Genomic DNA, 24,320 nt, shown 5'->3' with positions numbered 1-24,320 from the left:
TTCTTCACCATTGTGTGATATCTGTGATGAACTGCTTCTCATGAAAGTCCTCTATGCAGTACAAAGGCATGGGAGGGAATCTTACTCCTTAAGGATCTTTTTATTCTTTTGATCCTCTGAACTGCAGGATCAAAAAATATTCATCTTCTGCCTTTAAAGTAGTAGCATTTATCTCATTCTAAGTACCTTGTATATAAGTACTCTCAAAGATATGAACAGAGAGCAGTCCCCTGCCAGTATTTGTTGGTTGCTCTGCTAAATTATACCATGCTGTATGTGGGTGTGTATGTGACATATGCCTTTTTGTGTATAAATAACTTGGAACACTACCGTCAGAGGGTAATCTCTCAATAGAAGTCTGTATATTCCGTGGTTTTTAAACTGAGCATCTGCTTATTATATTTATGGGATTATTCTTTTTAAGGCTTCTTCCACCTCAACTTGTGCCAGTATTCAAAATGTGAGCAAGAAAGTAAGGAAGAATTTATTCAGATAGTTGTGACATGAATAATCATATCAGGATAATGAAGCCCTCCAATTCAATTTCCTCAATAATGATGCATGTTAAATTGGTAAATATATCCAAGCCCAGAGCACACAAGAATTTCAGGATTTCTGCCACAAGCTTGAACAGATTCTGCTTTGGACTCAAAATGGCCTCTTCCAGGTTAATTTTTAGGCCGGGTTCCTCGAGTTCATCTCTCTTTAGTCATGAGCATCCTAATAGATTAGACTGGAGTCTGTGCTGCAACTATATAGGAGAATATTTAAAAGGTGGTTGGCCGTGTTTTGGCTATTTTCTGCTCAAAGTATCTATCTTAAGAGAATTTGAAAATTTCCATCCAAATCACTGTTGGGGACATCTATAAAATTAGGGTTCTCAAAATAAATCAAGCAGCTGTACTCTAAATAATAACATTTGCAAAGTAGGTGATGTAGAGGACATAATTCTCTGTGAATCAGGTTCACTCATATATAATTTGACTTCCTATTAAAAGATGACAGTGCTGGCAGTGTTAATTACAATGTATATAATTAAAGCCTAAAAAGTACGAGCAGGACCGCACAGATTAAGGGCCCATCTACCCCTAAGCAAAAATGTAAAAGCCACTGTTTTTTTCCCGAAAGAGGCCTCCTGAGTATCAGACAGGCTAGTAAGGGCTTACACACATTTTCCAAAATGGCATATTCTGGAATTCACTTTAAGTTTTTAACATGGTTGTAAACTGCTTTCTCATTGCTTATAAAGTGCCTTCTGTAAGTGGGGCAAGAGTAGGTCTCAACTAAGCCTTAGTGGCTTTGAGAGTATGGAAGTGAGAGGAGATATAACACTGAACGAATTTATCATATGTATTTTTCTCTGCTAACTTTTATTTGTCACTAGATGTGTCATTTTACTTGTGCTTTTACATTTGGCCTTTTCAGTTGAGGCTCCCATCCCTCCCTCAATCTTCTAGACATCATTTGGATACAAATTTATAGGATGTTTCAGATTTGCGTAATCCTAAAGGGGTTTGTAAAGTGTATTTAATTGTATTTTGAATTTTGTGGGTCATTGAAAACATTCACTGCTATAAATTTTGGCTTGGTTGTTATCTTCCATAACCTGAATGAGGCAGCGGTTATGTTTTGTTCAATTAAGTACCGGGAGGAAAATATCTGTCTGGTTGTCATGAACAGTGCAGTGCCATGTGAATGAATATCATGATGAATAAAACCAAAGGAGGAAAGGAGCTTGTGGTTCTGAAATCGGAGAGAAGCTGTATAAACAAAAATGTATGCAGTTGGAAAAACATAGGATCTAAGATGGCTGTTGGATTGGAAGAAAGATATTTATTTATTTATTTATCTATCTATTTATTTATATTTATGTATTTGAGAGAGAGTGTGCATGGGGGTGGGGAGGGGCAGAGGGAGAGAATATTCAAGCAGACTCCGAGCTGAGCAGGGAGCCTGGCTTTGTGGGGGGCTTGATCCTACAACCCATGAGATCACAACCTGAGCCGAAACCAAGAGTCCAATGCTTAACCACCTGAGTCACCCAGGAACCCCAGAAGAAGAATGTTTAAAAGATGAAAATGTGAGAAAACATTTAGTGAAATGGAACTTCTGAAAATACAATGTTCCTATAATTTATATTAAGAAGGTACTGAAAATAATTCCAATATCAATATCAATGCTAGGGTAGGGACAAGTGATTGAAATGCAACTTGATTACAATGTAAGAATTCTCACAGAGGGAAGGAGGCCAAGGACAGGGAATGTGTAAATGGTATATTCTTTGACATTGTGTAGGGTCAGTAACTGTATTCCCTTCTGTAAAGGTCATCTCAATACTTCCCTCCCTTAAGACTTCTCAGTTCTTATCATCACTTAGAATCTTGTATTCTAATATTGGCTCTAGTGCTTCTCCAATTTTGTTTCATTCTTCACTATTTCTTTTACCCACTTGAGGTAAAATCTCTCTGATCACCTCTGCCTTTCCTTCAGTTGTAATGATAGCCTGCTCTCTAAGATTTTCCTTACATGCTCTTTCTTTATCTTCAGGGTTTTACCAGGTTATTTAGAAGTAAAAAGTAGGCTTCTTTCTAGCCATTTTTCAAATATGCTGTTATATTTATGAGAAGGGTGGGATGAAGTTCTGGAAAGATTATTATTAGAATCTCAAGGGTTATTAACAGCTTTGAGTTTTAAAGTGATGTTAATTTATGAGGTTAAGGATTGCATGCCTTTAAGTAGTGTAGGAAAAGTTTATGCCATGTGCAAGAGTGTACAATACATATTTTTCTATCTTGACGATATATTAAGCATCTTTTATACTTTCTAAGGTTGAAGTAATAACGCTATTTTAAGCATATTTTAATTGTCCAAATATTTTGTCAATTAAAAAGTAGATATTTACAGACTGGCAGCAGAATGGTGGATGTTTTGGCAACCATTTGGGATGAGGAAAAATAAACAACATAGGGATGTTTGGCTGAAGAAGAAAATAGAGGAATGGGCAGTTGGTGTGTTCTAGTCTCTAAAAGTTTAGAGTCTTACAGAGTAGCTAGGACCACTAGATGGAAATGAAAGGGAGGCAAATTGTCCATCCTCAGAAATGTTTTCACAGTTAGACCTGTCCAAGAGTAGAAGGAGCCATTTCTTCGTGAGAGGATGCCTCTCCAACCTTGGAGGTTTCAGGCAGAGGCCCATGGCTATCTCCCAAGTGAGGCATAGATGAGTTTTCTCACTGGCTGAGAGGCAAGGAGAGACATTCTCTGAAATCCCTACCAACCCTATGCTGATATTATACATGTTAAGTGGGTGCATTTGCTGTATATATATTTTTTTAATCTGGCATGAATTCTGTAGAAGAAAATGAGCACATCAAATATCTACCAATATTCTTGAAACAGACTGTAGATATAAATCTTGATCTGTCTGTGTGATGGTTTTCATATAGGAGTTTAATATATGCTATTTTCTAATTTCACTTTCCCTTTTGTTTTTCCTTTCCTTCCATTCCCTTCTCTTTCCCGCTGTCCCCATCCTTTACTTTCTTCTCTTCCCCTCTCCTTCTCATACCTTCCCTCCCCTTAGCCCATCCATTCCCCTACCTCCCTTCTTCCTTCCTTTCCTTTCTTCCTTCATCTTTCTTTTTTTAAATTAAATTAATTACTATATTAAATGTGATTGGATTAAAACTTACAATTAAAAACAGAGATTATCAGAATGAATAATAATATAAGACTGAAATTTATGTTGCCAATATGAATACACACTTTAAATATAGTCACAAAGAGTTTAAAAGTAAAAAGATAGAAAAAATATAGACCGTCCAAACACAAATCATAAGGAAGCTAGTGTAATTGCATTTCTATCAGACAAAGGAGACTTGAAACAAGAAATATTGTCCAAGTTAGAGACGGATACTTTATAATGATAAAGTATTGAATGTATCAACTGACACGGCAATTCTGAACATAATACACCTAATAACAGAGCTTTAAAGTCCATAAGACAAAAACTGACAAAACTAAATGGGGAAGGAGATAAATTCACAATCATCACTAGAAACTTTAACAGGCAACTCTCAGAAATAGAACAAGTAGGGGCGCTTGGGTGGCTCAGTGGGTTAAGCCTCTGCCTTCGGCTCAGATCATGATCTCAGAGTCCTGGGATCGAGCCCCGCATCAGGCTCTCTGCTCAGCAGGGAGCCTGCTTCCCCCTCTCTCTCTGCCTCTCTGCCTACTTGTGGTCTCTGTCTATCAAATAAATAAATAAAATCTTAAAAAAAAAAGAAATCGAACAAATAGATTTTTTATTACTTTTTTTTTAAGATTTTACTTATTGATTTTACACAGAGAGAACACAAGTAGGCAGAGAGAAAGGCAGAGAGAGAGGGGGAAGCAGACTCCCTGCTGAGCAGAGAGCCTGATGCGGGGCTCGAGAGATCATGACCTGAGCCGAAGGCGGAGGCTTAACCCACTGAGCCACCTGGTGCCCCTTTTTAATTACTTTTTAAAATTAACATATAACATACTAGCCCCAGGGGGACAGGTCTGTGAATCGTCAGGCTTACACACCTCACAGCACTCACCATATCACATATCCTCCCCAATGCCCATAACCCAAACACCCTCTCCCTATCCCCAACCCCCTGACAACCCTCAGTTTGTTTTGTGAGACTAAGAGTCACTTAAAGATTATCTCCCTCCTGACCCCATCTTGTTTCATTTTTTCCTTCCCTACCCACCAAATCCCCCACTTTGCCTCTCACATTCCTCATATCAGGGAGATCATATGATAATTATCTTTCTCTGATTGACTTATTTTGCTCAGCATAATACCCTCTAGTTCCATCCATGTTGGCAAATGGGAAGATTTCATTTCTTTTGATGGCTGTGTAGTATTCCATTGTAAATATATACCACATCTTCTTTATCCATTCATCTGTTGGTGGACTTCTAGGTTCTTTCCATAGTTTGGCTATTGTGGACATTGCTTCTATAAACATTCGGATGCATGTGCCCTTTTGGATGACTACATTCCTATCTTTAGGTTAAATACCCAGTACTGCGATTGCTGGGTCATAGGGTAGCTCTATTTTCAACTTTTTGAGGAATCTCCATGCTGTTTTCCAGAGTGGCTGCACCAGCTTGCCTTCCCACCAACAGTGTAGGAGGGTTCCCCTTTATTCGCATCCTCTCCAAAATTTGTCATTTCCTGACTTGTTAATTTTAGCCATTCTGACTGGTGTGACGAGGTATCTCATTGTGATTTTGATTTGTATTTCCCTGATACCAAGGGATCTGGAGCACTTTTTCATGTGTCTGTTGGCCATCTGGATATCTTCCTTGCAGAAATGTCTGTTCATGTCCTCTGCCCATTTCTTGATTGGATTGTTTATTCTTTGGGTATTGAGTTTGATAAGTTCTTTATAGATATTGGATACTACCCTTTATCTGATATGTTGTTTGCAAATATCTTCTCCCATTCTGTCAGTTGTTTTTTGGTTTTGATGACTGTTTCCTTTGCTATGCAAAGCTTTTGACCTTGATGACATCCCAATAGTTCATTTTTACTCTTGCTTCCCTTGCCTTTGGCTGTGTTTCTATGAAGAAGTTGCTGTGGCTGAGATCAAAGAAGTTGCTGCCTGTGTTCACCTCCAGAATGTTGATGGATTCCTTTCTCACATTGAGGTCTTTCATCCATTTGGAGTCTATTTTTGTGTGTGGTGTAAGGAAATGGTCCAGGTTCATCTTTCTGCATGTGGCTGTCCAGTTTCCCCAACACCATTTGTGGAAGAGACTTGTCTTTTTTCCATTGGACATTCTTTCCTGCTTTGTCAAAGATTAGTTGACCATAAAGTTGAGTGTCTATTTCTGGGCTCTCTGTTCTGTTCCATTGATCTATGTGTCTGTTTTTGTGCCAGTACCATATGTCTTAATGATTACAGCTTTGTAATAGAGCTTAAAGTCTGGAATTGTGATGCCACCAACTTTGGCTTTCTTTTTCAACATTCCTCTGGCTATTTGGGGTCTTTTAGGTTCCATATAAACTTTAGGATTATTTGTTCCATTTCTTTGAAAAATTTTGATGGTATTTGGTAGGGATTACAATAAATGTGTAGATTGCTTTAGGTAGCATAGACATTTTTACAATATTTGTTCTTCCGATCCATGAGCATGGTACATTATCCATTTCTTTGTGTCTTCCTCCATTTCTTTCATGAGTACTTCATAGTTTTCTGAGTACAGATTTTTTGCCTCTTTGGTTAGGTTTATACCTAGGTATCTTATGGTTTTGGGTGCAATTGTAAATGGGATCAACTCCTTAATTTCTCTTTCTTCTGTCTTGTTGTTGGTATATAGAAATGCAACTGATTTCTGTGCACTGCTTTTATATCCTGACACTTTATTGAATTCCAGTTTTGGAGTGGAGTCTTTTAGGTTTTCCACGTAAAGTATCATATCATCTGCAAAGAGTGATAGTTTGACTCCTTATTTGCTGATTTGGCTGCCTTTAATTTTGTTGTTGCTTTTGTTGTCTGATTGCGGAGGCTGGGACTTCTGGTACTATGTTGAATAGCAGTGGTGATAATGGACATCCCTGCGTTGTTCCTGACCTTAGCGGAAAAACTCTTAGTTTTTCTCCATTGAGAATGATATTTGCTGTGGGTTTTTCATAGATGGCTTTCATGATATTGAGGTATGTACCCTCTGTCTCTACACTTTGAAGAGTTTTGATCATGAAAGGATGCTGTACTTTGTCAAATGCTTTTTCAGCATCTATTGAGAGTATCATATGGTTCTTGTTCTTGCTTTTATTAATGTATTGTATCACATTGATTGATTTGTGGATGTTGAACCAACCTTGCAACCAGGAATAAATCCCACTTGGTTGTGGTAAATAATCTTTTTAATATACTGTTGGATCCTATTGGCTAGTATTTTGGTGAGAATTTTCAGATCTGTGTTCATCAAGGATATTGGTCTGTAATTCTCTTTTTTGATGGGGTCTTTGGTTTTGAGATTAAGGTAATGCTGGCTTCATAAAATGAGTTTGGCAGTTTTTCTTCCATTTCTGTTTTTTGGAACAGTTTCAGGAGAATAGGAATTAATTCTTCTTTAAATGTTTGGTAGAATTCCCCTGGGAAGCTGTCTGGCCCTGGGCTCTTGTTTGTTTGGAGATTTTTGATGACTGCTTTAATCTCCTTACTGGTTATGGGTCTGTTCAGGTTCTTTATTTCTTCTTGGTTCAGTTTTGGTAGTTTATAGGTTTCTAGGTATGCATCCATTTCTTCCAGATTTCCAAATTTACTGGCATATAGTTGCTCCTAATATGTTCTTATAATTCTATGTATTTCTTTGGTGTTGGTTGTAATCTCTCCTCTTTTATTAATGATTTTGTTTATTTGGGTCCTTTCTCTTTTCTTGTGATTAGTCTGGCCAGGGGCTTATCAATCTTATTAATTCTTTCAAAGAACAAGCTCCTAATTTCTTTGATCTGTTCTGTTTTTTCGGTTCCTATTCCTTTGATTTCTGCTCTGATCTTTATGATTTCTCTTCTCCTGCTGGGTTTAGGCTTTCTTTGCTGTTCTTTCTGCAGCTCCTTTAGGTGTAGGGTTAGGTTGTGTACTTGAGATCTTGTTTCTTGAGAAGGGCTTGTGTCACTATATATTTCTGTTTCAGGACTGCCCTTACTGTGTCCCACAGATTTTGATCAGTTGTGTTTTCATTATCATTTGTTGCCATGAATTGTTTCAATTCTTCCTTAATTTCCTGGTTGACTCATTCATTCTTAAGTAGGATGCTCTTTAGCCTCCATGTATTTGAGTTCTTTCCAACTTTCCTCTTGTGATTGAGTTCTAGCTTCAGAGCATTGTGGTCTTAATACATGCAGGGGATGAACCCAATCTTTTGGTACTGGTTGAGACCTGATTTGTGATCCAGGATGGGATCTATTCTGGAGAATGTTCCTTGTGCAGTAGAGAAGAATGTGTATTCTGTTGCTTTGGGATAGAATGTTCTGAATATATCTGTGATGTCCATCTGGTCCAGTGTGTCATTTAAGGCCTTTATTTCCTTGTTGATCTTTTACTTGGATGATCTGTCCATTTCAGTGAGGGGGATGTTAACGTTCTGTACTATTATTGTATTATTGTCGATGTGTTTCTTTGATTTTGTTATTAATTAGTTTATATAGTTCACTGCTCTTATGTTAGGGGCATAGATATTTAAAATTGTTAGATCTCCTTGTTGGACAGACCCTTTGGGTTCAATATAGTGTCCTTCCTCATCTCTTAGTATAGTCTTTGGCTTAAATTCTAATTTATCTGATATAAGGATTGCCAGCCCAACTTTCTTTTGATGTCCATTAGTATGGTAAATGGTTTTCCACCCCCCTCACTTTCAATCTGGAGGTGTCTTTGGGTCTAAAATGAGTTTCTTGTAGACAGCATATTGATGGCTTTTTTTTTTTTTAATCCATTTTGATGCCCTATGTCTTTTGAATGGTGCATTTAGCCCATTTACATGCAGGGTAACTAGTGAGAGATATGAATTTAGTGCCATTGTATTGCCTGTAAGGTGATTGTTACTGTATATGTTACTCTGTTCCTTTCTATTCTACTACTTTCAGGCTCTCTCTTTGCTTAGAGGACCCCTTTCAATATTTCCTGTAGGGCTGGTTTGGTGTATACAAATCTTTAAGTTTTTGTTTGTCCTGGAATCTTTTTATCTCTCTTTCTATTTTCAATGGTAGCCTAGCTGGATACAGTATTCTTGACTGCATGTTTTTCTCATTTAGTGCTCTGAATATATCATGCCAGTTATTTCTGGCCTGCCAGGTCTCTGTGGATAAGTGTGCTGCCAATGTCATATTTTAACTATTGTATGTTACAGATTATTGTCCCGGGCTGCTTTCAGGATTTTCTCTTTGTCACTAATACTTGTTAGTTTCACTATTAGATGATGGGGTATGGACCTATTTTTATTGATTTTGAGGGGGGTTGTGTGTGCCTCCTGGGTTTTGATGTTTGTTACCTTGGCCATGTTAGGGACATTCTCTACTATAATTCGCTCCAATATATCTTCTGCCCCCCTCTCTCTTTCTTCTTCTTCTGGAATCCCAATAATTCTAATATTGTTTCATCTTATGATATCACTTATCTTGCAAATTCTCCCCTCATGGACCAGTAGTTGTTTGTCTCTTTTGCTTAGCTTCTTTATTCTCCGTCATTTGGTCTTCTATATCACTAATTCTCTCTTCTGCCTCGTTTATCCTAGCAGTAAGAGCCTCCATTTTTTTATTGCACCTCATTAATAGCTTTTCGATTTCAACCTGGTTAGATTTTAGTTCTTCTATTTCTCCAGAAAGGGCTTTTATTTCTCCGAACAGGGTTCCTTTGATATCTTCCATGCCTTTTTCGAGCCTAGCTAACACCTTGAGAATCATCATTCTGGACTCTGGATCTGACATTTTGCCAATGTCTCTATTGATTAGGTTCATAGCCTTCAATACTGCCTCTTGTTCTTTTTTTTGTGTGGTGATTTTTCCACCCTGTCATTTTATCCAGATAAGAATATATGAATGAGAGAATAAAGTAGTAAAAGGGTGTTAAAGCCGCCAGGAAAATGTACACCAACCAAATCAGAAGAGACCCAAAATTGGGGGGAGAAGTGAGGGGGGTCAAAAGAAGTTTAAAAAAATTAAAGAAAAATCAATTTTTACATATATATATATATATATATATATATATATATATATATATATGACTGGTGAATAGAACAGAGCCATCGACTTGATTTTGGGTGTATTTTTGTCCCTTAGAAGAAAGTACCTCCCAAAATTTTAAAGAAAGGAAAACTTGTATATATACAAAAATAAGGGTACAATGATGAAAGGATTGAATATGACTGTAATGATGACAATTTAAAAAAAAAAATTCTAAAACAGGAATTGATAATTTGGTTGGGAAAAGAAAGTGGAGAGAATGTGCTCAGGCTGGAGACTAGAACAATGCCCTGTGCTATATTTAGGGTATATTTTGACGTATTAGAAGAAATATTATGCCAAAAATTTTTAGAAGATAAAACCCTATATGTATACAAAAAAATAAAGTTAGATCCAATGAAAGGTAAAATATGACTATAATAATGAAGATTTTAAAAGTTTGGTTTTTCTAGAAAGGTATTGTTAAGATAAACTCGTTAATAAAAGTTAAAATAGGAAATAGGAAAAGTTAAAAAAATGAGAATAAGAAAAAAATAAGAGAATTAATTAACTTTGCAAGACTAAAGAATAATGGGGAGAAAGCCATGAATTCCATTCTTTGCTTTCTCTTCCTCTGGAATTCTGCTGTTCTCCTTGATAAGTGAGCTTGGTCTTGGCTGGATGTTCTTGCTGATCTTCTGGGGGAGGGGCCTGTTTTAGTGATTCTCAGATATATTTGTCCGAGGTCCAACTCTGCCCCCCTTGCCAGGGGCCAGCCTAAGTAATCTGCTCCGGTTTGTTCTTGGGAGCTCTTGTTCCCTGAATGTTTTCCGTAGAGCTCTGGAGGATGGGAATGAAAATGGCAGCCTCCCAATCTCTGGCCCAGAGGAGCTGAGAGCTTGGTTCCCCACTCCTCAGCGTGCCCTCCTAGGAAAGCGGTCAGTCATTCCGGTCTCCCTGACCTCCAGCCACGCTCCAAGCTCACCTGGCCAGTGACCGAACATTTCAGTCTCTGGCACACAGCCCCGTTTGGAGTCTCCAAACACAACAGATTCCTGCACCCAGAGAATGAAGTTGGGTCTCCCCAGATCTGCCATTTGTGGGGTCCCTGCTCAAAAAGCAAGGGCCTGATTATGCCATGGATCACAGTTTAATGTAACTCTGAGCTGAGAGTCTACTCCTCAGCTCCATCTCTGTAGCCAGCTTCCCCACTCTGATACCTGTGAGCTCTGCTACACTCAGACAACCCCGATCCTTCTGTGACCTCGCAGGACCTGAGACCACACTGTCCCTTCGAGGGCTCCACCCCTGGTTGGCCTCTGGAGTGATGTCCCTCAGTGGAGCAGACTTTTTTTTTTTTTTTTAAGATTTTATTTATTTATTTGACAGAGAGAGATCACAAGTAGGCAGAGCAGCAGGCAGGGCGTGGGGATGGAATCAGACTCCCTGCCAAGCAGAGAGCCCGATGTGGGGCTCGATCCTAGGAATTTTGTGAAAAATTAATATGGTAGAATTTTGTGCTTCGTTGCTCTGTCACTTGTCGGGAGCTGGCCCCTCCTTCCACGGCCTCTCTTCCCATCCCTTCAGATTCGCTTCTCCACGCATCCTACCTTTCAGAAAGTGGTCCATTTTCTGTTTCTAGAATTGCTGCTCTTCTTCTTTTTGATCTCCTGTTGGGTTGTCGGTATTAGGAATGTTTTGCTAACTACCTAGCTGAACTCCTGTGACCTAACGTCATCTCAGTCTGCTACTCCTCTGCCATCTTGACTCCTACCCCTCATCTTTCTTTCTTTTTAAAATTTCTCTACTTCCTCTATTGTGTTCCCATGTTCTTTTCAGTCTCCAAATAGACCAGTTTCAGATGGCCACTGGCTTGGAAGTATTACATGTCCATAATCAAACTCATCTAATGGCACCTCTGCATCTAAAAGAGAGGTGGTGGTTGAGCAAGGCCAGCATTTGTCACATTGGAAACCTGTGGGTTTCATGCTTATTAAATACATGCTGAGTTTAGATGCTAGGGACTTTACTGGCACTCTGGTGTCACAGGGGTATGTTTTGAGTCCCTGTAGAAAGTGTAGAAAAATCAACATATTTTTATTTAAAGATATAGCCACCCAATGTTAATAGAAGACTTATAATGGTATTGCCTCTGTAAGAAAAGACCTCTATCTTATTCCCCAGAGCCCAAATGTGTAATTGCTACAAGGTAAGTTTATCTTACTCTTCTGACTAGACCTGGAAATAGGTAATTATGAGATTAATTAGGTTCTAAATAATTTCAGATTTTTAAATTAAGCTCAGTAATATGGAGTACTAAATAGTATATTACTGAATTAATCACTGTCACTTTGCAATGATTAAGGTCATGGATCTACAAAGTACTATTGTACTATCATCACTCCTTATCAGTTATTACTTATAATGATACATTTGTTTCTATTCACATTTTATTGAATGTGAATGTAGAAAGAAGAATTACAATTTTCAGATAGTAGCCATTTGGAATTTCCTACCTATTGTTATATTTTTAAGGAGAAGAATTTATATTACTTATCTATGTATGCAGTTATTCTGAGATCAGTAAATGACTTGACTGACAAATATATTATTATGTTACTTTTCTAGGTGAAGACCCTGAAACAAGAAGAATGAGAACAGTTAAAAACATAGCAGATTTGAGGCAAAATTTAGAGGAGACTATGTCCAGTCTTCGTGGGACCCAGATAAGCCACAGGTTTTTTTTTTTTTCTCAATTCTATGTATTATTGGGCCAATAAAGAAAAAAAAATGACTATCAAGAACTTAACGTCTTATAAGAGTAAAGAAAAAATTTAATTTCCCCTTACTGTTTTCTCACTTAAATTTTACATGACATTCAGCTGGCTACTTCTTAGCACATACCCTAGGACTTTTTTCTCCCATCCATCTCTTCTTCCATAGAGTATCCCTTTCAAACTAAAATAGCTACTGAAATTACCACCATCACAACCAATTAGATTTCCATGCCTGTGACAAAGAACAGTGGATAGAAGTTGCAGTTGAAATGCATCTGGGGCAGGAGTGGGGATGGGGGGTACAGAGAGACTCTGAAACATAATTGGTCTCAACTTCCAGAATCGTTCTGGGAAGCCATTGGGGTTAGGTGAAGGGTTTGTTGAAACTGTGAAACACAATTTTGCTTTATCTAAAATGTGACAATGACCTTTCTTTCAAAAGCAAAAAAGCAAAACAACAATCTTCTAATGAATGCCCCATCCCACATGCTGACATCTGCAGAGGTGTTTTGCATCTCATCATGAAAGTATAATTTGACTTTCATGAAAATGACATACTTCTAAGAAAGGACTCAGCTCTAGCCTTTCCTGTCTTCATGTATTCTTGGTCTGTGATCCCAAGTGAATCCAAGTATAGTTCTTTCTTCATTTGTTTGCCAGCACCCTGGAGACAACATTTGACAGCACTGTGACAACAGAAGTGAATGGAAGGACCATACCCAACCTGACAAGCCGACCCACTCCCATGACCTGGAGGTTGGGTCAGGCATGTCCTCGACTTCAGGCTGGAGACGCTCCCTCCCTGGGGGCTGGCTACCCTCGCAGTGGTACCAGCCGATTCATCCACACAGACCCCTCGAGGTTCATGTACACAACACCTCTCCGTCGAGCAGCTGTCTCTCGACTGGGAAACATATCCCAAATTGACATGAGTGAGAAAGCAAGCAGTGACCTGGACATGTCTTCTGAAGTCGACGTTGGTGGATATATGAGTGATGGTGATATCCTTGGGAAAAGTCTCAGGGCTGATGACATCAATAGTGGGTAAGTGGCCTTGGTCTCTATCAACATTACACAGACAGGGAAAGTGTTCTACTAAGATGCATGAGCTGGAGAAAAATAATTCGGTCAGCTCACAAAGTCATTAGAACTCATGAAAAATCGAAGGTTGTTTGGGGATGTATCAGACCTTCTCTTCTGCTCATTCATGAAGAGTAAAATATCTAAAACTTCTATAAAATCTTTTCATTATAAGCCCTTATATCTTTCTGTTGTTAGTTGAGAGAACCAAATGTGCCCTGTGCTTTTTGGAGTGATTTTCACACAATTCTTAAGTCCCAGATTTTGTAGTAAAAGACGTGGGAAGGGGACAGGAGGAGTTTTGCTGGGCTGCTGGATTTTATTTTTTCAATTTGGTTTGTCAAAACTGCCTCTAACTTCTTTGAAGATAGATATTTTCTAGCTTTCTTCAGTTATGCACCTCCAATCTAACTTGAGGGAAAATCGTTTTAGAATTGAGACTTTCAATCTCTTTTGATGGTATCAGATTTATTTTTTCTAAATCATAGCCTTTGTTTTTCTTCTGTTTTCTATTGTAATCTGCAAAAATGTTGTGATTATAAAACTCTTAAAGATTTTGGCAATGTGGAATATTTAGCCCAATCTGAAGATAAGCCCCAATAGAGGCAATAGGATACTCTATTAAAGCTACTTCTATAAATAATTATAATTCCTTACAGATACAAAACCTTATCCTAACTAGCCACAATTGTATAATGCTAAGGAAAGGGGAGACTTGCATTAGAAGTCACATACATCTGGCTTTAAAACCGTTGCTCTGTAATGCAAGGAAAAGCTTCCCAAATCAATTTTATAATTTTCATCATTTCCCAAAATGCTAAATTCAGGGATTTGACCTACTTTTTGTCCTTATACATCTGAGAGAACCAGTATCAGAAAGCATTCTTCTATATGAGTAACCTTCCTGACTTCCTTCATGAAAGAAAAGAAAAGAAGAAAAGAAAAAAGAAAATCTTATTTGAAAGGTGACAGACCTAAAAAAAAAAAAGAAAAAAAAAATTACAGAAGAGCTTTCGATGTATAGCTCTGCTGTGATGTCCCCATATCCAGTGGTTTCATACGTGCTCCTTCCCAGATGCCTAAACTCCAACAGTTTAGAATTAGGGAGACAGATTGCAGTCAGTTAGGGTAGGAAGTAGTTGAGATGCTGCTGGAGTCAGAGTCTAATTTAAATTCCTTTCTACAATTTGCTGTCTGTGGAAGCCATGGGGGCTTAATTTGCCCAAACTCTTTGTTTTCTGTAATAAGGATAAAATTGCAGAATCTCCACAAAATTATTAGGAATTAAGGAAATAATCCACAAAATTGTACTTACTCAAAGCCTGTTACAGTATGAGAGTTGAGTAAATTTGTCATCAGCATCATAATTCCATTTATTATCATTAATAATCACAGTAACTTGTAGATGTTATTGTTATCATTTTTGTCCATATTAAATAACATCTGGATGTGAGGATACCCAGTTTGGGCAGCACAGGAACATTGAAAGCATGAACTTTTTCTCCTGTCTCTCCCTTTTCTCACCCACTGTTTCCACTCTCCTATCTCCTCCTCTTTTCTTTCTTCATCTCTTTAAGTGAGAGCATATGTGTTTTTATATTCACTACTGGATGAAGATTTATTTTTTATTTAAATTCAATTAATTATCATATAGTGTATTATTAGTTTCAGAAGTAGAAGTCAGTGATCTATCAGTCTTCTTTTTTTTTTTTTTTTTAAGATTTTATTTATTTATTTGACAGAGAGACACAGCAAGTGAGAGAACACAAGCAGGGGAGTGGGAGAGGGAGAAGCAGGCTTCCCACTGAGCAGGGAGCCCGATGCAGGGCTCGATCCCAGGACGCTGGGATCATGACCTGAGCCAAAAGCAGCCGCTTAATGACTGAGCCACCAAGGCACCCCTCATCAGTCTTACATAATACCCAGTGCTCATCACATCACCTGTCCTCCTTAATGCCCTTCACCCCGTTACCCCATCCCCTTACACCCATTCCCTCCAGCAACCTTCACTCTATTTTTATGGTTAAGAGTCTCTTATGACTTGTCTCCCTCTCTGATTTCATCTTGACTTATTTTTTCTTCCCTTCCCCTATGATCCTCTGCTTTTGTTTCTTAAATTCCACATATCAGTGAGATCATATGACAGTTGTCTTTCTCTGATTGACTTATTTCGCTCAGCATAATGCCCTCTAGTTCCATCCACGTAGTTACAAGTGGCAAGATTTCATTTGTTTTGATGGCTGCATAGTATTCCATTGTATATATACACCACATCTTCTTTATCCATTCATCTGTTGATGGACTTCTGGGCTCTTTCCATGGTTTAGATAGTGTAGACATTGCTGCTATAAACATTGTGGTATAGATTCCTCTTTGGATCACTACATTTGCATCTTTGGGGTAAATACCTAGTAGTGTAATTGCTGCGTCTTAGGGTAGCTCAATTTTCAATGTTTTGAGGAACCTCCATACTGTTTTCCAGAGTGGCTGCCCCAGCTTGCATTCCCACCAACAGTGTATGAGGGTTCCCCTTTCTCTGAGTCTTCACCAACACCTGTTGTTTCCTGACTTGTTAATTTTAGCCATTCTGGTGTAAGGGGATATCTCATTGTGGTTTTGATTTGAATTTGCTGAGTAATTGTTCATGAGTCAGGTGGCAAAGTGGGGTGGAATGCTAGGTGGGACACTGTGGTTTCAGGATTCTTGGGGCCACAGGAAGATAGGGGTGCCTGACTGCATCAGAGTTCCCAGGCACTGGAGCGAGGGAACTGGCTGCAATTAGTTAGCCTAGGAGTGGACTCTCACCTTGGTGTTGCCATAAACCATGAATCGCAGCACGGTTCGATGACAGCTCTCCGAGCTGGGGCACAGCAAGCAGGTGAACTGCAGGGAGACCCCCTCTTCCATCCACCTGAATAAAGATTTAATTATATACATAAATATAGCATATTTATACACACACATATATGCACATATTAATGTACACACACATATATACATATACATAGAATATATACATAGACACACACACACACACAGGCAGTCAACCTCCTTATTTGCAGTAGTCACCACATACACTGAATTAGTGAATATTGAACCATTGCTCCTAGGGGAAATACAGACATAGTTCCTGTGAGCTTTGGGTCACAACATTTTTATCAACTCATCAGAATATAATCTTGTTTTATGTGTATTTCAATTTAAATCCACCTTATTTGTGAATTAATACGTATTGTAGACTCATTAACATTGAGCTCATGCCTTCATAGCACTGTAATTCATGCCTAAATGAAGTTTATCTAACTCATAGTTTTCTACAAGACACACCACAGCCTTCTTACACTTAGGAACACAAGAATACCTTAAGACTACACTTGAGGGGCATTTTAAGCAGCAGACTTTCCAACAGGGAGCACAAAAATGCAGAAGATGTGGCTCTAAAGAGCCTGTAAAAAGGAGACATTGACAGTAAGGGAGCTGAATCAAGAGGGGAGAATGTCACCTTATTTATTTGACCTCAGCTGAGAATGTCCTCATGGGCAACTCAAATTGCTGCTCTGTGCCTGTCCGTGAATGATCATAGAAGTGTTGCAGTTATTGATTTGCAAATTTTAGCAAGTAAGCAAATTTGTAAATATGGAGTTTGTGAATAATGAAGATTGACTATTTATTTATATACACAGAAAATGCTTATCTGGGGAGAGAAAACATGCGTATCTTGGGAGCAATTTAAATCAGACATCAATGGACATTGCAATGTGTGAGTAATTTCAAAAGTTTTGTACAGATAAAAACTTAGCTAAAAGTTCAGAAGAAAGAGAAAGTGTTAAATCCAGGCATGAGATAGAAAGGAGGGGATAAGAAAAGGAAAGAGTTTAATTTAAATAGCTATAGAAGAGGGAAATGTATTAAGAGAATATCTGTAAGAAAAGGAGAAATATTGTAGAAAGAATGTCATTCAGTGAACTTGACTAAAATATAATTTTTAGAATCAGAGGGACAGTTGGATTAGAGGACATTCACTGACCTTTCCTTTAATCGAGATTCATGGAATCTGAATATTTAGTTTTGAGAGATAGGGTCTATTGTGACAGGCCTCAGTAACATTATGCTTAGAAATTTAAACTGTGTACTCTAAGCAGTGGAAATCACTGTTTCTTAAGATTATTTAGTAGCCACACAGAATAGGTCATGAAGATGATTTCTGAAAGTCCCCCTCAGGGGAATTCTGAAAAATGTATTGAGAGGAGAAGCTCTGATGGTAGATTTCAGACACTATTGCAGAGCTTGAGGTCCAAGGTCTATAGGCCAGAAATATGGGAGTAGCCTTGATGGGGATGAAAGGAGCGGAAAAACTGATATGGGAGATACCACAGAGGAGAAATTTACAGAAAACGTGATAGGCTACTCCTAAGGGCTTAAGAGAGACTGAATTCAGATAAGATGCCCATTTTGTAAGCACCATAAATGGGAAATTATAGTTTTAGAGAAAATAGGCAGAAAAAGAGGCTTTTTTTTTTCTTTTTTGAGAAAGCAGAAGGGAGATGATGAGTGTAGAGTTAGAAACATAGAGTTGACGACATTGTGGTATAAGTTGGAAAAGCAGTAGTTTTCAGGGTAGAGATATGATGGCGAGTGTGGTCTCCTATAGAAGAAGATAGTGGAAATTGTGGGAGATGTGTGGACTTCTGGGAAAAGAATTGAGAGAAGGATCCTGAGCTGAAGTGTGTATCCAAAATATATTTCTGAGTTCACCCTGTATGCCAGGAAGCATTTGGGGGCTGTGTGTGCAGGAGTGAGCAATATAGGCAAAATACCACATGACCCCCATGCTAGTGTTTTTTATATTTTCATAGGTGCTCATTTGTTCAATGAATGCGTAACTAATATATACACGTTTGTAAGTAAGTATGTGTGTATACATTCTTAGATTAGTAGTTTTTTCTTAAGGCAGTTTTTTAAAACAGCTGAGTTCTATATATAATAATATATATTACAGGCGTACCTATACTCAGAAACATTTTGTATTTTCCAGGATTCCTGCTGTATTAGTTAACAGTTACTTCTGTAAGCAAGATATCTCAAAATCTTGTAACTTAACCCAGAGTTGATTTCTCCTTCAATTAAAACCCTCGCTGTTATTTCTGTCCTTCAGTTGAGAATGTCCACCATATAGTCTCTCAGAGAACAAGACTGAAGTGAATAATTCTGTTACAATCCCAGGATCACCCTGAGCATTGGTATTCAATAAACAGGTGGCAAAAGAGAAGAAGAATCTTGGTGTGAGAGTATTTCATATGTACCAGGCTTACAAGCGGTGCAGATAACTTCTATACACATTCCCTTATTCAAAACAGCTGAATGGCCACATCTAATTAGAAGAAACGCCAGCAAATATGGTGCAGCTTTATGCCCAGGAGGAAGAGGAAGTTGTTTGATGAAATCTGGGTAGTTTCTGCTGAATTCACTCATGAGAAACAAGAAGAAAAAAAAAAATAAATAAAGTCATGTCCATTGTCCTTCCTACTTATATCCTGCTTCAGTGGAAACCCAGTTCAGACTTCTGTTCCCTTTTGTTCCCTATCAGTCTTTCAAATAAAGTCTTGGGTAGAATGAGCCTATTTAAATATGTATCAGTAGTCCACGTGTTTTATGGTGTCATCCATATCCAGTATATTTAAAGAAAAACTAAAAAACCCACAAGTCCTACATGAAAGCTTCCCCTGGTGATGGTGACCTATTGAGCATTTGGCATTTTCTCTTTCCTGTGGCAGAGTCCAGGAACACTGGAATTTAAAGAATGACCTGGAATTCTGTCCCCTGGGTGGGAGGTGAGTAGGCATGGTCAGCAGATGATATGGCTGGTCGTAACTCATGGTGCTTAGGAGTGTTTTGCTTCATTGCTCACCAGTTTACACAGAAAATTATTGACATCTATAGGATGTAGCCCGATGCCTCAGCCCAGAATTAAAAGGAGGGAAGATGAGAGGGCTAGAGATATCCCGGGGGAATTTTAATTTGATGATGTTTAAAGTGAGAAAAAAGGGCATTGAAATGTCTGTGCTACGGTTCGTGAAAAAATTGAGTCACAAAGTTAATTTTCTGTTCCCAATTTTTATGTTTCAGTGATTAAAGGGACAAAGAACTCAAAAGACACAGTAATGAATGAAGGTGTTTAATTTAAGATCTTTTTCCTCATGTAACCACAAGGAATGTCATGAAGTGAATGGGAATGGAGTTTCACTTTCTCATGTACCTTAGAACTCAGAAAACTAGTTAATCGGCATTCTGAGAATTCAGAATTTCCTGAAGCATATAAGGACTTATCTTTTTCTTCTCTTTCTGAAATTACTTTAAACACTTGGGAATGTGAATCTGCCAGTAATTAGGATTTAGTCAGAAGAAGTCCTCTTACTTATAATGAGTCTCTGAAAACACCTCCATTTATGAAATAAAAAAGGAACGTGCTGGAAAATTGGGGAGAAAGTTACGTTTTTTTAATTGGGTGGCAATTGAAGTGATCTGCAGGTGTCACAGTATAAATAGTTGAGTCAGAACATAACCTAAAATTCTACTTTAAGTCATATGGCCCAAACACAAAGTAATTTAATTCTGAGAAGTGATCTTTTTGCAAAGGAAGGTCAATACTTTTATCCTTCTTCTCCCTTGATACTCCCTCCATTCACCCTCAGTAAACTTGCTGGTGTGAAGCATGTGTACCATTGGGAAGGGCAGGTTAAAGTGTTGGGGTGAAAGAATGTATATGACAAACCATAGACTCCTAATTGTAATGCTTCTACTCCTTTCATATTCAAGATGGGAGAATTATGTTTGGTGCGGGTGGTGGTCCTATTGGAAAGAGAGCTGATAGTACAAGCCAACACGGACGTGGCACTTACTCTGTGCTAGACAGCATTCTATGCCTTTGACATTTGTTGACTCATTTATGTCTCACCGTAACTGTAAGAGGTAAATATATCATTATTATCTCCATTTTACCAATGAAGCAGTGGAAGCATGAATAGTTTAAGTGACTTTAGCTAGAACTCAGAAAATGAACCAGTTTCTGGGAATTTAAAATTTCTTAAAACAGGCAGTGCTGGACTTGAACCCAGCATTCTGACTCCAGTCTGTACTCTCAGTCATCATGACATGCTGACCCTGTGAGACGGTCAGCATGTCTACATGTACACATTTCTCTCCTAGGAGTTAATTTTTTACAAAAGAACAGAGCTTCACAGCCATCAGTCATTATTAGTATAGTTTGTTTTTTTTTTTTAAGCTAGCATGTATGATCTAGGGGACAGTAGTTAATATTATCTGTGTTCATCAAAAAGAAGATGCTGAATGGTTGTGCCTTTGAGGGTTAAAAAAAAAGCCTGTGTGCTCATGTCATTAAAAAATAGCTAATTGTGGGGTGCCTGGGTGGCTCAGTCATTAAGCATCTGCCTTTGGCTTAAGGTCATGGTCCCAGGGTCCTGGGATCCAGCTCCGAAGCCTGCTTCTCCCTCTCCCACTCCCCTTGCTTGTGTTCCCTCCCTGGCTGTCTCTCTCTCTGTCAAATAAGTAAAATCTTTTTTTTAAAAAAAGAAAGTGAATTGTAACATATAGTGGCTGACATGAAATTTGAATGTAAAAACACAGAATTCTAAAAAGTTATGGTGCAAGCCTGGGTTTTGAATCTTCCCAAATCCCCACGAAAACAGAAAAAGCAACCAGCCATCAAAACCAAAAAAAATCACAATCATTGTTCACACATAAAAGCTGATGACAAAGTATCATCTCAGCCCCCAAGTATAAACAGCTGAGGACAGACATCCAAGAGCCAAAGGATGGTCTGTTTCAGAGGAAATAGAGGTAGGCACTGGGGCATCTGGTAACAAGGAGAACAGAAGAAACCAAAATAGTCAGAAAACTGACTAGAAAACACACAGAGCATTTGAAGTTGGCAGCTGAAGCTGGGAGGGCTTTTGACCCCTTGACCATCCAGGGAGAATAAAGGCAGAAGGTCATGTCTGAACAGAATAGAACAGTCTAGTTCCTATGAACTAGTCCATTCAGGTGCCCAACGACAACCCCCTTTTAGGACAGGACCCCACACTAAGAGACATCTTCTGGGAGCAGAAGCAAATTGAAAAAAAAAAAAAAAATTGGCAGTGAAGGTGAACGTGACGGTCTGGAAGAAAGTGAGAGATGGAAACAGAATCCAGAAATTTCAAAAAGCTAATGACTGCTTTTTAAAACACTATACAAAAACAGCAGAGGCAGTTACTGTGTGAAGTTGGAAAGGTATCTGCATTGTTTCCTTTTATGCAGAAAAATGAATTTCACATAAAAATAAGCAGGAGAAAAGTGTCAAGATAAAAACCAATGAAGCCACAAATACATGCAACACATGTAACTAATGAAGGATTAGTATCAATGAGGAAAGAAAAAAGGACAACAGAACATAGCATTGAATCCAATAGAAAAATGAGCAAGAGAAAGTAAGTAAAACAGAGAAAGGCAAATACCATATGATTTACACTCATATGTGGAATTTAAGAAACAAAACAAATGAACAAAGGAAAGATGAGAGAGAGAGAGAGAGAGAGAGAGAAACAGATCAAGAAACAGACTATTAATTATAGAGAATTGATGGTTGCCAGAGGGGCAGTAGGCAGGGGTATGGGTCAAATGGATAGAAGAATAAAGAGTACATTTATCGTGATGAGCACGGAGTAATGTATAGAAGTATTGAATGACTGTATTGTACACCTGAAACTAGTGTAACACACTACATGTTAACTAGATTGGAATTAAAATTTTAAAAACTTAATACTATTTTAAAAATGAGCAAAAGATATAAACAGACCTTTTTTTTGGATGGGTTATTGTATTTACTTGGTTATATATATTTGTATCACTTAGAAAGCATTACAACTGGTTACACACTGGTTACACATGATTACAGATTGCACATGCAATCTGCTTGAAAATTTTGAAATGGAGTCTTTCTAATAAAAGCAGCATTTTTAAAAATTTAAATTCCATTAGCCAACACAGATAAAACATAAATGGCTTATAACAAAGTGAAAATATGATCAACCTGCTTGGTAATCTGGAATTGGTAAACCAAACCAAAGTGAGACTTCTCACCTATAGACAAGTAGGTGTTTATTCTGAAACTCTTTTAAAAACTGTTTATCAGTGACTAGTAAGGCTAAATATAGGTATATGTCTCTTATGACCCAGTGATTTCCTTTCTAGATCTAGATCTTAGTTAAGTTCTTGCTTCTGAGCACAAGAAATTGTCGGTACGCAACTGTTCGTGGCAGCAAAGACAAAAAAACAACTCAAATGTCTGTAATAGTCAAATGGATTAATCAACCAGTACATTTGTAAAACAGAATAATAAAACTATAAAATGAATAATGCAATGATACACATGAAGATAGATAATTGCAAAAATTAATTTTGGGTGAAGGAAAGAAGTTAAAAAATATTATAAATAGTGTGACTCGATTTATATAAAGTTCAAATCCAGGAGATGCTAAACAGTATATTTTTAGGAATACATGACCATGTGGCAAAACCATGAAGGAAAGGTAGAATTGTATGTATTTCTATTCATTGAGAAAGTAGGATTGAACAATATAAAAAATAAGTTTTATAAATCATAGTTCAGTGAATTCCAGAGCATAATTATGCAGATTCACAGATTTGAACAGACTCCATCTTATAGTAGTGCTGGGTAGTGAGTGACAAGAAGGAGTGATATATCTAGATTATCGACTTGGTATATGGTGTCTTTCCCTTTAACCAGCATAGCATGCACAAAAGGAACATGAGTTTTAATGGTGAAGTTAATATATGGTCAGTTTTTTCTATATTTGAGGTGCTTATGAGAAAGCCACCTATCTATGCATTGGAAACAGTTTAATACCTTATTTTAGAGCAAGGTGGAATGATATCTAGAAATATTAATTTGGATAATAGACACCTAAAGTAAATGCCACGAGTATGCAAATTTGCCGACACAAAAAGAAGCAGGTTGTCAGTAGAAGTGACAAAGAATTAGGAAATGCTTTGTGAGACTGTTTTTTTTTTATGTGAATTCTTTTACAACTTATTGAATTTGAACATGGCTAAAATTATTCTGACTTTCATAGTTAGAGGTAATTCATTTTTTGTCAGTAACCCTCATAAGTTTTGTTCCAACTTTTTGTACCAATCTTCCCTGTGTCTATTATCCCTTCTTAAACCATCTTGGCTGACAGTTTTGAAGTTTAGATATAACATTGTTAGGAAATCATTTTTAAAATTTTACATTATTCTTTCAAAATGACCCCCTAACATTGATAGCTCCCAGACCGTAGTATAGTATTTCTAAAGGAGCTATAAAGTTCATGTTCTTTCAGATTTTTAAATCCTTCAGAAAGAATGGAAGAAGGAAGGATTACCAAGAAAAAATTCAAATCAGGGATATATGTCTTACTTGTGTGATGCCTGGATGTGTTTTTTTTTTTTAATTTAAATTCAATTAGCCAACATAAAGTAGTACATCATTAGTTTCAGATGTACAGTTCAGTTACTCATCTGTTGTATATAACCCCCAGTGCCTGTCACATCACATGCCCTCCTTAATGCCCATCACCCCATTATCCCATCCCCCATCCACCTCCTATCCAGCAACCTTCAGGTTTTTTTTTTTCCCTATAGTTAAGAGTCTCTCATGATTTGTTTCCCTCTCTGATTTCCTCCCATTCAGTTTTCCTTCCCTTG

General features: G+C 37.8%; 1 protein-coding gene across 8 annotated transcripts in view; it reads left to right on the top strand.

The window, feature by feature from the left end:
- NAV3 (neuron navigator 3) overlaps positions 1-24,320 on the top strand; it is a 610,320-nt gene that overhangs the window by 426,537 nt on the left and 159,463 nt on the right. For all 8 annotated transcript variants that reach the window (XM_032854715.1, XM_032854714.1, XM_032854712.1 and 5 more), the window contains 2 exons: positions 12,328-12,436; positions 13,137-13,520. In XM_032854715.1, coding sequence (XP_032710606.1) covers positions 12,328-12,436; positions 13,137-13,520 — 493 coding nt within the window. The remainder of the gene's footprint in view (positions 1-12,327; positions 12,437-13,136; positions 13,521-24,320) is intronic.

The sequence above is a fragment of the Lontra canadensis genome, unplaced genomic scaffold (assembly GCF_010015895.1).
Source record: "Lontra canadensis isolate GAN:19392208 unplaced genomic scaffold, GSC_riverotter_1.0 scaffold9, whole genome shotgun sequence".
Classification (NCBI taxonomy): Eukaryota; Metazoa; Chordata; class Mammalia; order Carnivora; family Mustelidae; genus Lontra; species Lontra canadensis.
The sequence above is the reverse complement of the archived record's forward strand: the minus strand, read 5'-3'. Positions and strand labels throughout refer to the sequence as shown.